The following is a 15,472-nucleotide window of genomic DNA, read 5'->3' as shown; positions in this document are numbered from 1 at the left end:
CCTTAAATACATTTACTTCCAAACTTGCCTTCTACTGCTCACTTCATCTACTCAACAGCTCGCCGTAGCCAGTTGGTATTCCGAAGTATTTTGTCGAGTCGATGGGGCGCAGGACCAAGTCTTCAACACATTTCGTTTGGATTGAGCAGTCCAGGCGATGAAAGAGGATACTAAAGACAACCGGCTGTCATTCTAACTAAACACACCTAAGACAGACGAGAATTTTCGCAGACGAAATATAGGTGTTGACAGTAGCAGATAGGCACTGCAATTCGTAACATCCTGGAACTAGCTGCCATAGTAGGGTCCCACCCCCTGGAGCTTGATCAGATGAATGGTCCTGATTTAATCGTTGGCTTTGCTTTTCAGTATTGATCATTTGACGATAAAAATATAACTAAATCTCAGTCGAGTCTGTTGACTTGCTTGCCCAGCTGTTGACCTACTACGAAGTGCTCGGTTGAAAAAATGTATAACACCTTTGTACGAATGAGCATCTAACACTTTTGCGTCTGTCGTAAGACATTCGCAGTCGTCGAGTTACTACGGCAACAGCATGAAGGTATTGAGAAGAAAGCATAGTAGGTGTATGGATGAGCACCAGCAATTACAAAGAAACTTCAGGACCTTGACAAGTCCATTTAGGGGCTGAGCTGTTGTTGCTGAAATTAGTCCGGCTTTACGTGCTTCTAAGAGACTGTTTTTGATGCTAAATAGCACTCTTTAGTATACTATCAATGACTAATAGCTCAAAACCTCGTTCGATCAGGTATTCGAATCTGATGTTTGAGACGGTCAAAAGTATCAAAGAAAACCTTTTGCAGTTAATTTCTTACAAGCACTTATCAAGTCGTCCCTATCGGAGAATGCGAGACATGATCTCATGTCTGCTGATATCCGCGCCTAGAAATTATCACAGATATGACTGGTATTCGCACATATCTTGTTTGATGTTCAAATTAAGCGTTTCATCATGTAAAGCTGACTCATAGCAACGTATTTCCTCAATGCGTGGAATTGCCAAGTAGGCATCACCGATAGCCTTCTGTCAACGCTAAACCGGTCAGAATCTAAACTGACAATATTTATGACACGGGCAAATATACACTGATCAAGAGTCTGGATAACGCAGTTTAATTGTCGAACGGACTCTAAAGATACATCAGGATTTCGATACAACGGTAATAAAGCTGGCACCGTCGTGAAATAATGATGACCTTTGCAGATTTTTATGTCAAGCTTTCTGGTTTAAAATACGAAGCATAACTCACGTGGCAATAGATCCGATGGATGTTTGATCCAGCATCTTTTCATGTCATTGCAGAGTTTGCAAACTTTCAAAAGACATCAACGTTACTTTACGACTTCAATAACTTATAAAATTGGGTCCATTGTAGTCAACTGCTTCATCTGTTGATGCTAACAGCTAGAATCCAATTAACTAATTTAAATGTAGGACCTTATGATAGTGGCACCAGTTCGAGTTTCTCTTTTAACCGCTTGTCCGTTGTAATCGCTGCTGTTGTTGAAGTTCTGATTGATTTTGAATCAAAATAAACATTTTGAAAAGACCAGAAATAGTTGAGCGTCCTGACTTGGTTCTTCAGCCTGGCATTGTTAAATAACAATCGTTTCAGTCAGACGAATTTCCAAGATGAAACTTTTGGTAGCGTTTGCAGGTTTCGTAGCGGTCGTTCAAGGCTATACTAATCCCGTCACAATTGTTGGCTACCGCATGTTCGACAACAAGACTGGCACTTCTTTCGCTGTAAAAGGCATTGATTACTACCCTCGCCCAAATTCCGGCTCTTTGAACTTAAACAACCTTGACTTATTCACTGATGCTTATTATGACGTCTGGAAAGATGATATTGAGTATCTAGCAGCAACTGGTGCGAATACTGCTCGATTGTACGCTGTCGATCCATCCAAGTCCCATGATAAGTTTATGTGTGCACTTCGGTCGAAAGGAATGTATGCCCTCATCGATCTTGCGGCAAGTTGCACAAACTGTTCGGTTACTGGTGATCCGTATCCAAATTGTTACTCTACTACACTAAGAGAACGTGGTCGAGAAATTATTCTTGCATTTTCAAAATACGACAATGTTTTGGTACGTTCAATGCTGATGTTTAAAAGTATTGGTTTTTAGATATGCTGACTATCATGACTTTTGTAGGCTTTCAGTGCAGGCAATGAAGTAAACAATGAGGTTCCGAATGATGCTTCCATCAACGCACCATGTCAGAAGAAATTTGTACGTGATATGCGCCAATTTATTGGCGAATGTCCCTTTATTCGCAAGATACCTGTTGGTCTTGTAGTATCTGATCATGACGTTGTGAAAAACAATCGTCAAGTCAATGCAAAGTACTACAATTGCCGAACTAGTACTGACAAGTATGAAAATGCTGAATGGTATGGAATCAATGCATATCAATATTGTAATCACGATGAAAAGACTCTCGAGGCTGCAAGTGGGTTTCATCAACTTCAGATAGATTTTTTATCATTTGGAATGACAATTCCAGTCATGTTAACGGAATTTGGATGTCTGAACGAAAAGTTTCCAAAACTTGGTAATTACGAAGCACAGCGTACGTGGTTACAAGTCGAGTGGCTCTTTTCATCCGAGTTTCGAAAAGTCTTTTCAGGAGGATTTGCATTTGAATATTCAACAGAAATGGTGAATGTTCAAACTGGTTTTCCATTCACAAGTTTTGATAAAGGGAATTATGGACTTGGCTACTATAAACCTGTAAATTGTGATCATAAAGGAGTCAAGTGCGAGTATGTGCCTTTACCAAACTATCAGAATCTTACGACTCAGTATCAAAAAGTTCGACTTACCAACGAGTCACTCATGAGCGTTTTTAAATCGGATCGAACTACATTTCCAACTTGTCCCTCTGGCTTTCCAAAGTTAAGTGACATTCAATGGCTTTCTGATTCCATTGTCAGTAAATTTAAGTGCCCTAGTGTTGTCCAAGCATTTACATGTCCAGGTCAACAATCGAGTGGAACGTGGGTAGTTGGTTCCGGATCAACTAGTAAAAGTCCAACTGGAAGCAGTGGAAGTAGCAGTGGCTCATCACCTGCATCTACGCCTACTACCAATGAAGCGAGAAATCAACTCTCGCTCTTCATTTCTACTGTCTGTATCGCCTTGCTTTCGGTAATCATGCTGCTTTAAGCTTCACATGTTAAATTGATATTCCAGGTTACCGATTTGTAACCTTTTAGCCTGCTAGATGTCCAAATCATCTAAAAGTGCGAATATTTATTTTACCATCTCTCAAATATATCACCATCTATCAAATATTTTACCATCTATCAACAATATATCATCAATTTATATTGTCGTGATGATACGTTCGTCAAGCTTCTTAAAGTCTACTCGACAAGTTTAGTGCGTCTCGAAAGCAGTTGATCATCTTGTGAATGGCCCAATCTGGAGTTTCCGGGGTGATAGGAAGATACACCAAACTTACAATACATGACAATATTATTGTCCGTCACCTTGTCAATTATTTGTTTCGTGATAAAACTAACCTTGTCATAATGTTTTTAGCGTGCACAGGATCATGATCTTGTCCAAGTGGACTATGCAACGAATCATCAAGTCAAACAACGTCATTCTATGGCTCTTTCTATCGTACCTTGGAACGTATGTGAGCTGTGTAGCCCCAGAAGTAACATCAAATCCCTACAATATTATTTCCAACCAATATTATTCATCTACTTCACGACTTGAGACGACCAAACGTACGTGTTTGTTCATATAGATGACAATATTCTTTGGACATGGCACACAAACAGGAAATAACCAGTAATAATGCTTCTCTGCGCTATATCCAGGAATCTACAGATTCATTTAAGAATTAAAAGACTCAAGAAGAGACAATAATCACAAAATCTTGCTTACTGATACGTTTGGAAGATCTCGAATCGCATTTGCCAATTCTTCGCTTTTCGCTCTGATAATACAGAATTCAATCATCCTTTTGAATCTTGTGTGTTAATGTATAAACTTACTTTCGCAAAAGAATGTATTGCTCATCCAAATACGTAAGTCGACGATATAAAAGTCCAAGAAGCGGCATAGATGGACGATATTGAATCAATGATACTAATTCTCCACCACTAAATCCACGAATTGCCGATGTTATCACTTGATCATGATCGGCTAGATCAGGAAAATCAAGAATAAAGTAACATATACTTGAGATATATAAAAGAAACATACCTCCAATAACTCGACAAGCATGAAGGAACAATCCATAAAGTGCAGGAGTTGAAAGACCATGAAGTACACTGTACTTGATCAATCTCTTAAAAAAAAACCCATTCGTATGACATGGATATCTAATAAAATCCAAATATTTTCAGTATCAAGAAGCTTTAATTCATCAATTTTAAACACTAACCTCCTTTCTCGACGACGCATTTCATCCAACACAGTGATATTCTTGACATAAATCAAAGCACCACCAAACGATGTTGCTGTTTTGATTGTACCAAAACTAAACATTGACACATCTGCACGTTTTTCACCTGTATATTCTTTTCCCATAAAAGCTTGAGCACCATCTTCTACAACAAGTAAATGTCTTTGTTGAGCAATTTGAAGGATTTCATCCAGTGGATCACGTGATCCAAAGATATGAGCGATAAGTATCATTTTGGTTTTCTAGTTGAATAAAACACACTGAGTAAAGTTTGATCCATCATAAAACCCAATTTTTCTAACCTTTGTTATGGCTTTTTCCAACTCTTTGCCATCAATTGCTAATGTTGCAGGAGATAAATCGACTGGAATTGGTACCAGTCCATGGTACCGTAAGATGTATACCATATCCGGAATCGTAATGGAACTACATATTACTTCACTTCCTCGTGGAAATTTTAGTGTCTGTAATAACAATTCAAACCCTGTTCTAAAATCTAGAATGAGTTTTAAATTACATGACAAGTAGTTTATACGAACCGAATGGAGAGTGTAACCATCGTATGACCACTTGGATCCCATTCTTTTGTAACCTTTTCTTCGTACTCTTCACGCTGGTGTTCATTTAATTGTAAACATGCAATTAAACCTGCACGAATGTCACTATACGTCACGTCCAATTTCTTGCGAGGGAAAATAGCCCATGGTACAGACGCCGACAAAGACTCAAATTGACCTAATTCAAATCCACTTGTAAGATATCAAATATAAATCACTACATTTAAAGCACAGCATCATACTACACAACGCTAATGCAGTCTACAAGACGTACCAAATGGTTTTAATCGCGCTGTACGTGTACGACTCATTTTCAATAACTAAGACCAAAAATAGTGTCATTTCTAAACCATACCGGTAATACCGTTTCCACAAAAAAAAGATCCAAAAGACGCAGTTGTATCATGGTACCGCATGACAACGTCACGACGTCAACATCTTACGTCTCATTACGTGATCATATAAACTATCGACACAGTACAAGTCAAGATGAAAGATTGTTATTTCCAAGATTGTTACGTGAACAATTATTCAAGTCTGTTTGGTCTCTTGAGTCACTTGCTATTCCCATGACATATATCAGTACTGGTCTATTATATTCCTTCCCACAAACTATGATCGAGATCTTTCCACGTTCTATTGGAGCTTCAGATGCTCAATTGAACACTGTTGCTGTTGTTCGTGCTCTTCCATGGACATTTAAAGTATTGCTTGGAGTGTTACCAGATTTGTACCCAATTTCAAACCAACGATATGCTCCATATTTAGGTCTTGGATGTCTTCTTGCCTCCATTTTTCACATTTTACTTGCAATTTATACAGCAACAAACACATTAACATTATTCTCATTTACTTTTCTTCTCTTTGGAGCGACAATTGGCGTCGTGATGGCTGATGTCATGGCTGATGCTTTAGTAGCACATCGAGTGGTTCAAGGACTCCAATATACCAAGTCGGGACCATTTGATGGTTCATACCTTCAGACAACCGTCTCTCTTTGTCGTTTTGGAAGTGAAATATTTGGGTATTGGCTTGGAGCATGTTTAAATTACTCGGTACAATGGGGTTACACCACATCCATGATGTACCAATTTGCATTTCTTGCATGTGTACCTCTCGTAATGGTACTTCCAGCTTTAACTTATCTTACTGAACACGATGAACGTCCTATGATGTCGTTGCAAGCTCAAATGAAAGGACTTTGGCTAATGCTTCAACGACGAGCAACATGGCAACCAGTATGTTTCCTTGTTCTTGTTAATTCATGTTTTGTACCAAATGCAGCATGGGGTAATTACCTAAAAGTTGCATATCATTTTACTGGATTTCAGTATGGAGCTATCAGTGGCATAGGTGCATGTGTCACTTTTGTGGCTATTCAATTGTATCGAAGTCAAATTGTACCTTATTTTGATGCACCGTGGCATCATGTGTTTTATACTACAGGAATTGTCATTGCATTCTTTTCTTTACTTAATATCTTCTTCGTCTTCCATGTCAATGATCAAATTGGACTCTCACCCTTTTGGTTTGCAATGGGTGATGCTGCAGGAAGTTCATTCGCACGTGGTTTTCAGTATCTTCCTGTAGCACAAATGTTTGTAGCTGTATGTCCAATGTACCAAGAAGGTGTGGCATTTGCATTGCTTACAAGTATCACGAATGTTGCTCAAGCTATTGCCACTACAATTGCCAATATATTGCTCACTCTCTGGCCTGTTGACCTCCAAGATCTTGAAAAAGTGCCTCATGATTATCAAGGAGTTTGGAAACTTTCAATCCTTACTAGCATCATCTCAATCATTCCCGTAATATTTTTAACCACACGATGGTTGCCAAAGGGACCTCAAGAACAACAAGAATGGAAACACGATTTTTCAACCACTGGAGCTGCATTTGTACTTGTTATTTATGCGGGTGGCTTCCTTTGGGTCTGTATCTCGAGTTTACTCGCAATCTTTGCTCCATGTCATGTGCTTGTAGGTGGTCATGGCTGTTAAATAATTCGCTTTGGATCAAATGATACAATTGTAGTTGAATTATTGCGCTGGAGTAGTTTTTTGAAAGAAATGACGGGTTTCAAAAGCTTTTGAAACTTTACTGATTCTAGTTCTAGCGATAAAAGTTAATTTGAATGAATTTGTTGATCAAAAAGGTCGTTGTGAGATCTTTTGTTGTTCTAGTCGTCGAGAAACTTTGATTCGATTATTGAAAGGATTCGCAAAGTAGCATTTCAAAAAGTCTTCGAAATTTAATTTCATTATTCAACCTTCATTGTTTCTTGTTTTAATTGTCAAACTTTAAGTTTGAGATATATTTCTAGACACGGTTTCAAATATCTACTCTACCTTTAAATCAATTCTCGAGAAGCATTGTCATAGCAAGATGGAAAGCTCAGCATCAACTACTAAAGCTGCTGCTGATGCAGTCAGTCAAGCGCTCGAGGAGATTCAACTTCCACCGATGAGAAAACCATCGATACCAATCGTATATACAAAACGACAGACGTCTTCACAAGACGTTGCAATGATCAATACTTTTTATAAGTTCCAATCTGCGCCTTTTCGTTCAATTTCGTTTGGAATGCCATGGAACAATCCACATACAAAGCACAGTGTGCAGAAAAAGAAGGAAACGATACATGTATCAAAGCGATCTGACACTGAATCAAAGAATACAATTGGAATGATAAAAGAACCGATCAAAGCCGATTCAGATCGTTTCATTAGTATGAGTGGAAAAAATCAAGATCAGTGGCAACAACGTGAGCAGAATTGTCAACAAAACACTGAATTAGATGTTAAAGATGATTGCAAAGTGGGTAGTTCTCTCAATTTCGTGACAACACTAGATAAGAAATCGATAGAATCAGTTCAACAGGTCGAAATGACATTAACGAAAGCTCCATTCACTGCATCCCCACGCTCAGCTCTCCGTCGAAAACAAGCACAACTTGAACCTCAATCGTTGACTTTAGATATCTCAAGCACTTCGTCGTTAGAACATTCGAAAACGTTATTATCTCAAGAGTCTAACGACAATGTTCGTGTTCATTTCGACAATATCGTTGAGAATTGTATTGGGTTGAATGAAAAAGAGCTTGAACATCCATTGTCCTTAGCTCCATCGACTCTAATTGAAAATTCTAGCCCACGTAGCATCGACAATCCAGATCCCAGTAGAATTGCCTCGCGACAAGAAGATGAATTTGATTTCGCCATCTTGCTCAAACCATCCAAGTTTGAAGAATCTATAGATTTTCAACCCCATGATTTAGAATTTCCAGATAAATGGAATCCAGTAACAGGAGAGTGTACAAACGATCGTGCAACGATTGTCCGTCGAATTCGACAGACTGGATTACACGTAAAGCGATTATTGTCATTAGATGGAAAACAATCACTGCTCAAAGTTCGAGCTCCACAACGTATTTTAGAATTAGGTGCTGAACGTTTACGACTTCGAAAAAAACGAAAATTTGATCACGTTTGGATGGTCTTTACATGTCAATTACGAACAAGTTTTGCTGACTTTGATTCAACTCGACAATGTCTAAACTTTCTTGATCGAGAGAAACAAAGTATTGTACATGCTTTATTAACTGCGTCTGAAAGTGAAGGAGGTGCTGGATTAAATGAAACTTGCTCACTAGCTGCACGGTATGTACTACAAATGTATCCGCTACACAAGCAAGATTTAGCAAGGCTACAGACTCAATGGGTCACGTTCTGGCGCACAACTTTATTCTCAACAAACGCTACTCCTACTATTGGTTGCAATATATTGGATCAACCACTTGACAATGTAGCCCAATATTTTGGAGAACGTGTAACCTTTTACTTTGCATGGATGGAATTGTACACTCGGTGGCTTGTAGTACCCAGTATTGCTGGGGTACTATTATTCTCTTTGCAAGTTTCTTCGCACCATTTAGATCATCCTGCTGCTCCAGGCTATGCCCTGTTTATGGCCCTTTGGACTTCTGCTTTTCTTATTGCATGGCGTCGTCGTGCCGCAACTTTAGCGTACCATTGGGGGACATGGGGGTACGAAGACGAAGAAGTGACACGTCCTGCATTTTACGGCGACTCAAGCGGCTCATTACACGATCTAAAGGATAGAAATGATTGTACACCACGTGAACGACACTATGCATTATGGAAGAGAGCAGCGAAATACAGTCTCACGTTTCCTTGTGTTGCCACAAGTATTGTTGCTGTGGTTACAGTCGCTTATGTTGCGTTTTCTACTCGCGATCGTCTGGAAGCTGATTCGCTAAAAACGAAGCATGAAGCCGCATTGATTGGTGATAAAATTCAAAAAACCGGTACAATAACTCTCGATGATCTTCGTGCACTAGCACATCTTGGGGTACGCTGGGATTTCTGGATCTATCTCTTGCTCACTCCTCTTCTCTATGGTCTTTTCATTCCTCTTCTTGATGCTGCATTTACTCGTGCTGCACGATGTTTAAATAATTGGGAAAATCATCGCACTGAGTCAAGATATCAAAGCCATTTGATCCTCAAAGTCTTTTCCTTTCGTTTTGTGCATGTGTTTGCGTCGTTATATTATTATGCATTTGCACCTCATACTCAATCAGTCTCAAGTCTTAAGAACGAAGACGGAACAAAGTCCGACGGGATGGTACGCGTTGCTCTTCAACTTGCATCGTTTATGGTGACGGGACAATTATGGAAAAATGTCATGGAAACACTCTTTCCATTCATTCAGCGTCGTCTTCAAGCACGTTCAAAAAAGCGAGCAAGTAATGAAAAGTTTAAACAATCCACAATCTTTAATAGTCTCACTACAGGTCCATGTCGACCACGTAGTACAGCTAGAAAACGGATGCCAGAGATTGGAAAACGAACAAATGCTGTAATTCATGCACAATGCGTACGACTTGAACAAGCATCGGATCGAGCATGGGAAGAAGCAAATTTAAAACATTATGATACGTTTGAAGATTATACCGAAATGCTTGTTCAATTTGGATATGTTTCGTTCTTTTCTTTGGCTTTTCCATTAGCTCCTTTGCTTGCTCTTTTGAATAATTTGATTGAATTGCGTACGGATGCCTTTAAACTTTGTCATACACGACAACGTCCACTTGCTCATAAAGCAAGTGGCATTGGTGTATGGCTTCATGTCTTACAAATTATGAGCGTCTTGGCTGTAGTGACTAATTGTTTTCAATTAGCGTATTCTACGTCATTATTCGAACGTGCGTTCCCTTTCATTACAAGTACAGAGAAAGTTTGGATTGTGTTTGGAATTGAACACTTTTTATTAGTCATTCAACTTTGGATGACATGCGCTGTACCCTCTGTACCCCGTGATATCTTGGAAAAATTACGAAAAGAACGAGAACTTGCAAAATATGATAGTGCACAGGTTATGGCTCGATTGTTAGAGAGTGAAGGTTGATAGAGGAATGATGGTTGGGCTTGATTTTATTCAATCGTTGATTAGAAGTGGAATTTCAACCAATCTTTGGTTGGTTATATGGATAAAAACAGTTACGATATACTATACACATACATACCCAAGAGTCGAAGAACCGTGACACTGATCATGTCGGATGCTACCCCCGCACAGGACACGCCAAAACAAGAGGAAGACTCACGTAAAGTAAATCTTGTGTCGATGGATGGAGACAGTTTTGAGGTATCGCGTAGTGTTGCGGCCATGAGTGAGCTTGTCAAGACACTCATTTCCGGTACGTTTTGGATCCTCGAAGGTTATAAGATGGAGCGTTATCGGATTTTTCTTTCGCTATAGATGATGCAGATGATGATGAAGTACAAGAGATTCCACTACCAAATGTCAAGAGTCCAGTGTTATCGAAAGTGATTGAATTTTGCAGTCACCATAACAATAATCCAATGCGTGAGATTGAAAAGGTGGGTGACGACAAAGTTTATAGGGAGAAAGGATATTTAAAGTGTAACCTTGTGATATTATACTTGTTCGATCTTAGCCACTCAAGAGCGCTGACATGCACGACGTTGTGTCGGACTGGGACGCTAATTTTGTCGACATTGAGCAAGAGATTCTCTTTGAGCTCATTCTTGCAGCGAATTACATGGACATTAAGAGTTTGCTGGATTTAGCTTGTGCTAAGGTTGCAAGCATGATTAAAGGCAAGACCCCACAAGAGATTCGTGACACGTTTAACATTGTGAACGATTTTACGCCTGAAGAAGAGGCGCAAATTCGCGAAGAGAACAAGTGGTGTGAGGAGGCGTAAATAATGAGACGCAATTTTACAGAGCATAAGGAAGTTTGATTGTTTATATTGATGCTAGTTATTGTAACACGTGACAAGTAGGATGAAAGAAGCTACGGAACGTTTTTGCTATCGCCGATAGTAGAAGCTTACAAGAACTTGAATGTGATGCAAGAAGGTTGTATAGAAGCTACTTATTTAAATCAAGAGACAGGTATGTATCATCCGTAATTGCGCAACCTCTTTGGGAAAAACAAGGTCACAAACTCAACGGGATGGGTCGCTAGTATAAACGTTTACTTTTGCAGTCGCTTGTAAGACTTGGCTGCAGGTGAAAGCATTGGCAAGTCTGTCGCAAATAGGACTGCGAAGTGTAATAAGATGCACTTGAGCTTCTTGAGCTTCTTAAGCTTCTTGAGCTTCTTGAGCTTCTTCGGCTTCTTAAGCTTCTTAAGCTTCTTGAGCTCAGATTGAGGAATGATGTCTGGATTAACTGACTGGCTGTCGTAAATTTTTAACTTTGGCCTTACCGGTATATGGCGGTATTGTTTTTTAAAAAGTAGTGAAGGAGTTTATGTAATTCAGCGTTTCAATAATAATATTTTTAGCACTCGATTTTAAGGCTTCAGGGTCAACAGGTTAACTTGCGTTGCCATCTTGTCGACAGATTACAACCGCAACCAAGTATTGCTCTAGAATTGTATCTCTAATAACCTCTCGCATCGATGTCTTAGAAAATGAGTGTTACAATCTAAAATGGTCTTTTGTCAAGATAGCCTGCTCTATATATAGGAAGGTTTTTTTGCTTTTAATAAAACCAAGGACTGACTTCATAATAAAACTAAGATTGTGATGGAATCGCTCGGGGTTAAGTAAGCAATACTGAAGAAAATCAGTCTCTTCCTCGGATTAACACAAGAATGTGTATTATTTGTTAGTCTAGAACGGAAAGGGGTACATAATGGCGGGCAAGCTCTTACCGCGTGCTCACACCAGCGTGAGGAGCAAGCAAAGAAATTGAGAATGGGACCCTAGCAGCCAAAAGATCACTCTCGAAGTAATTAGTACAGAACAAGTTTACAAGTAGATCATAACAGAAATCGTACTATGGAACAGGGCTTGATCTTTTTTATTACAGATACTTTTTACCCGCAAGAAGTGTAGTTTGGTGTAGAGCCATTACCATAGCTGATGTGGTGCACATAGTGCGATGGCATGAATCGGTTATAATAACTGTGAGTTCAATACCTTGCAAACACCAGCGACACAGATGAGGCGTCTGAAAAGAAGTAATGCGCTGGGTAACGATAACTGTACAGCATCGCACATGACCCCACTCCAGGGAGAATTGTTTGACTTAGCCTTGTAAATAAACTAACAGTTGGGATTACGTATCAGAATACATCGAATCAAGACAAATGATGTATTCAAAAAATGAGAGCTCTTTTACTGTGTGTGATCGCTGTCGGTTGTAAAGCTTTGATGTAAGCGCCAAAACAGCTTTCTCCACGCAATCCCTGACACAAGAAACATATAGTTTTGTCCTTGTTGAGATCTGGTAAAGAGTACTGTCAGGAAACGCAGGTGTTATAGCAATCATCGACGTACTTCAAATATAAAAGCGAACGATCACTGTATTAAAATCCATCCAAAGTGGGTGTATCATGCTCGATGATAGCATCTTGTTCGACAGATATCAACGTACTTTGAAACATTAATTATCCCCCATCCGTGATCTCCTTAAGGGGAACGTGGAATGATTACGTACGATATATGATGTGATACGTACGGTACAGCCGCAGCAAAGACACCGTCTCCAAGCGCTCCCGATCAGTGTTTAAGCGTCAATATTTGAGCTAATATTAACTCAAGTTTGAAGAGTACTTCAATCAGCGCTTTTGGAATCGATACTGTATATCGTTGACTGCAGAAGCTGCTTGTCAAATTTACTGAGGTCGATGCTAAAAACGATCTATGTCATGCTTGCAAAAAAATTCGTGACGGACGCAGCATATCAATTTTGCAAACGAAGTGCTTAACTCTCTGCGTCATTGTGCATGAATGGCAACCAAATATGGGCACGAATCCGATCGTTAAAACTGAAACAGACCTTGAGACTACCGGCGCGCGTACAAAATTTTTGTAGAAGAAACTCAAGTATGTGGATAAAACTTGTGTTTCAGCGGATTTTCGTGTACCTTGCACAAAGAATGCTCTGAGCTCGGAAGAATCTACACAAGTGCTACAGCATTATTGAACTATTTAAGCGCAAATTTATATTCTCAGCGGAGTTTCCATGCACCTTGCACGAATAATGCTTCAACTCGGTTCAATCTACTCAAGAAGAGGCACATAGAGTTAGCTCGGAGGCGCCGGTCGAGTTGAAGATATGCCGAAATTTAGCTCAAATGTCTCCCCTAGGTTGAAATGCCAAGATCCTCTTAATTATCAAGGATGCGATACTGCTTAAGAAACAGAGCCATACAACAAAAATGCAATTAGCTAGAACTACCCTTTATCATTCATTATACTGTTTCATACGATGCATGGGATTTAGCAGACAGCATGTCTAGCGGACCTCATTTATCACTCTTACTATCGTACTACATTACGGTTTATAATCACTATAATCCTTAGCCTTTAAACATTTAGAATTTACATTAAGTCCGAAGGACAAGGGTTTAATACGTACTCACACCATAGCAGGGTGCAAAACCTGCTATGGTGTGAGTAATCTCTCTGAGCTTACACAGCAGTTTCACTGTTAGCTTTTATCAGCCGCATACAATAACCAAACATTAATCAAGCTCTGAAGTTCATCACCCGACATATTTCCATTAAGCGACTGCCTGTGCTAAGCCTTGTTCAAAAGGAAAAGCCAGTATTTTCGGACCAAATGGTCAAAGCTATTTTGCCGAGTCCCGATTATTCACGTCGTTCTTCTCCAAAGAGATACGCGGCTTGCGATTCTTTATCGAATAAAGCCTCTCCAAGGCCAATCTAAACGATAACGAACATAATTCGTTCCTCGGCTCACGCTCAACGTCGCACGAGCTGGGTAAACTTCACCCATTTTCTGTATCAGAGAGCAGCTAGAATCTTCGTCCGATGTTGACGATGCGGTAGGTATGGTTAAAAGTGAATTCAATCTGACATAAAACTGCTTTGAGTGCTTGTCGAAAAGCAGATAGTCACAGTGACCTTCAACAAATCGCTAATGGGTATATCACGTCATGACATGTCATCTCACAGAAGCCGCTCAGCATGTCGAGACACAGTTCTTAGAAACTTATGAGTAGAGCATTCTGAGAGTAAAACGCTTACATGACAATCCTCTTGTGAACTTATTTGTAAACATATGTCACACGAATTCGCCGCTTACGGTTGGATCAGACACAGCACCGCCAGCAATGAGAGCTTTATCATTGGTACTGCGATCTAGTAAAAGTAGAGAAGGTAATAATGCTCAATTCGAGCGTTTAGTGCCGTTGGTTTGTCGCCCCTTAATTTTGCAGCTTTGTACCAATTTTGAAAGACGATCGATTGAATTGTCGCTTGATGTATTTTTAGTTTAAAGTGCGAAATAGAGGCATTTGTCTCTATTTCTAGCAGACAAGTGGGTTCCGCCGCATAGCACTATCGCTTACACGGGGAACATGTCATTAACGTAGAGAATGACAAATGGCGAAGAAACAACCAGCAAAAATCAAGGAAGGTTAAACGTTGCAGGTACCTGATCTGAGTGAAAACTGCTGGATTGCTTTCACATCGAGCTGCGGTAGCTTGTTTGAGCCATATCGGAGCTGGTAGATCATATCGGCGGGTACTTGAACTTCTTCAGACGGTTTCGTGTGCACGTCTAAGTCAAGGGCTTCATTAAAAATCGCAGTCTAATGTTGATATGTTTATTCTGAAGCTGACAATGACAATGCATCGTCTGGAAGACACACATAGTGTTCATACGCAATTGGCGAGTGTATGTGGATAACTCATTTGGAATTCTTATAGCCCTTCTTTACTATTTGCGACGGCTCTATTTATCAGTCATTCAAAAACATCCATCATTACCACTACCATTATCACTTTGTCGACTGCAACCGCCTCCATTTCCTCGTCTTATAGTCCAAATAGCTTTTTTGCCTTCACGCGTTTTTACCTCTTACTTGTGATTTATCGTATATTGCATAGCCATTGCAGCGGGGCTGCCGTAGCGTTGCGCTTATAGGAAGCGTAAT

The 15,472-nt window shown here is 39.7% G+C and overlaps 5 protein-coding genes across 5 annotated transcripts; 4 read left to right on the top strand and 1 right to left on the bottom strand.

Annotated features, from left to right (window-relative positions):
• Positions 1–1,654: 1,654 nt before the first annotated feature.
• Positions 1,655–3,193, top strand: PHALS_10144 (hypothetical protein F442_10011; the record flags this gene model as incomplete). Its single annotated transcript, XM_024725517.1, has 3 exons — positions 1,655–1,892; positions 1,971–2,113; positions 2,180–3,193. 3 exons carry the CDS (start codon positions 1,655–1,657, stop codon positions 3,191–3,193), a joined length of 1,395 nt encoding a protein of 464 aa, XP_024576286.1.
• Positions 3,194–3,386: 193 nt separating this feature from the next.
• PHALS_10143 (hypothetical protein F444_10196) lies at positions 3,387–5,316 on the bottom strand (the record flags this gene model as incomplete). The annotated part of the gene is made up of 11 exons (XM_024725516.1): positions 3,387–3,486; positions 3,553–3,603; positions 3,660–3,706; positions 3,770–3,862; positions 3,926–3,977; positions 4,036–4,186; positions 4,247–4,365; positions 4,428–4,690; positions 4,751–4,912; positions 4,984–5,183; positions 5,280–5,316. The coding sequence occupies 11 exons, from the start codon at positions 5,314–5,316 to the stop codon at positions 3,387–3,389; spliced, it is 1,275 nt and encodes a 424-aa protein (XP_024576285.1).
• Positions 5,317–5,409: 93 nt separating this feature from the next.
• Positions 5,410–7,005, top strand: PHALS_10142 (Major facilitator superfamily domain, general substrate transporter; the record flags this gene model as incomplete). The annotated part of the gene is made up of 1 exon (XM_024725515.1): positions 5,410–7,005. One exon carries the CDS (start codon positions 5,410–5,412, stop codon positions 7,003–7,005), a length of 1,596 nt encoding a protein of 531 aa, XP_024576284.1.
• A 385-nt stretch (positions 7,006–7,390) lies between these two features.
• Positions 7,391–10,435, top strand: PHALS_10141 (Protein required for meiotic chromosome segregation; the record flags this gene model as incomplete). The annotated part of the gene is made up of 1 exon (XM_024725513.1): positions 7,391–10,435. One exon carries the CDS (start codon positions 7,391–7,393, stop codon positions 10,433–10,435), a length of 3,045 nt encoding a protein of 1,014 aa, XP_024576283.1.
• Positions 10,436–10,582: 147 nt separating this feature from the next.
• Positions 10,583–11,258, top strand: PHALS_10140 (glycoprotein fp21; the record flags this gene model as incomplete). The annotated part of the gene is made up of 3 exons (XM_024725512.1): positions 10,583–10,727; positions 10,790–10,911; positions 10,989–11,258. The coding sequence occupies 3 exons, from the start codon at positions 10,583–10,585 to the stop codon at positions 11,256–11,258; spliced, it is 537 nt and encodes a 178-aa protein (XP_024576282.1).
• Positions 11,259–15,472: the final 4,214 nt, after the last annotated feature.

This window comes from Plasmopara halstedii, assembly GCF_900000015.1.
Source record: "Plasmopara halstedii genome assembly, contig: Scaffold_444, whole genome shotgun sequence".
Lineage (NCBI taxonomy): Eukaryota > Oomycota > Peronosporomycetes > Peronosporales > Peronosporaceae > Plasmopara > Plasmopara halstedii.
The sequence above is the reverse complement of the archived record's forward strand: the minus strand, read 5'-3'. Positions and strand labels throughout refer to the sequence as shown.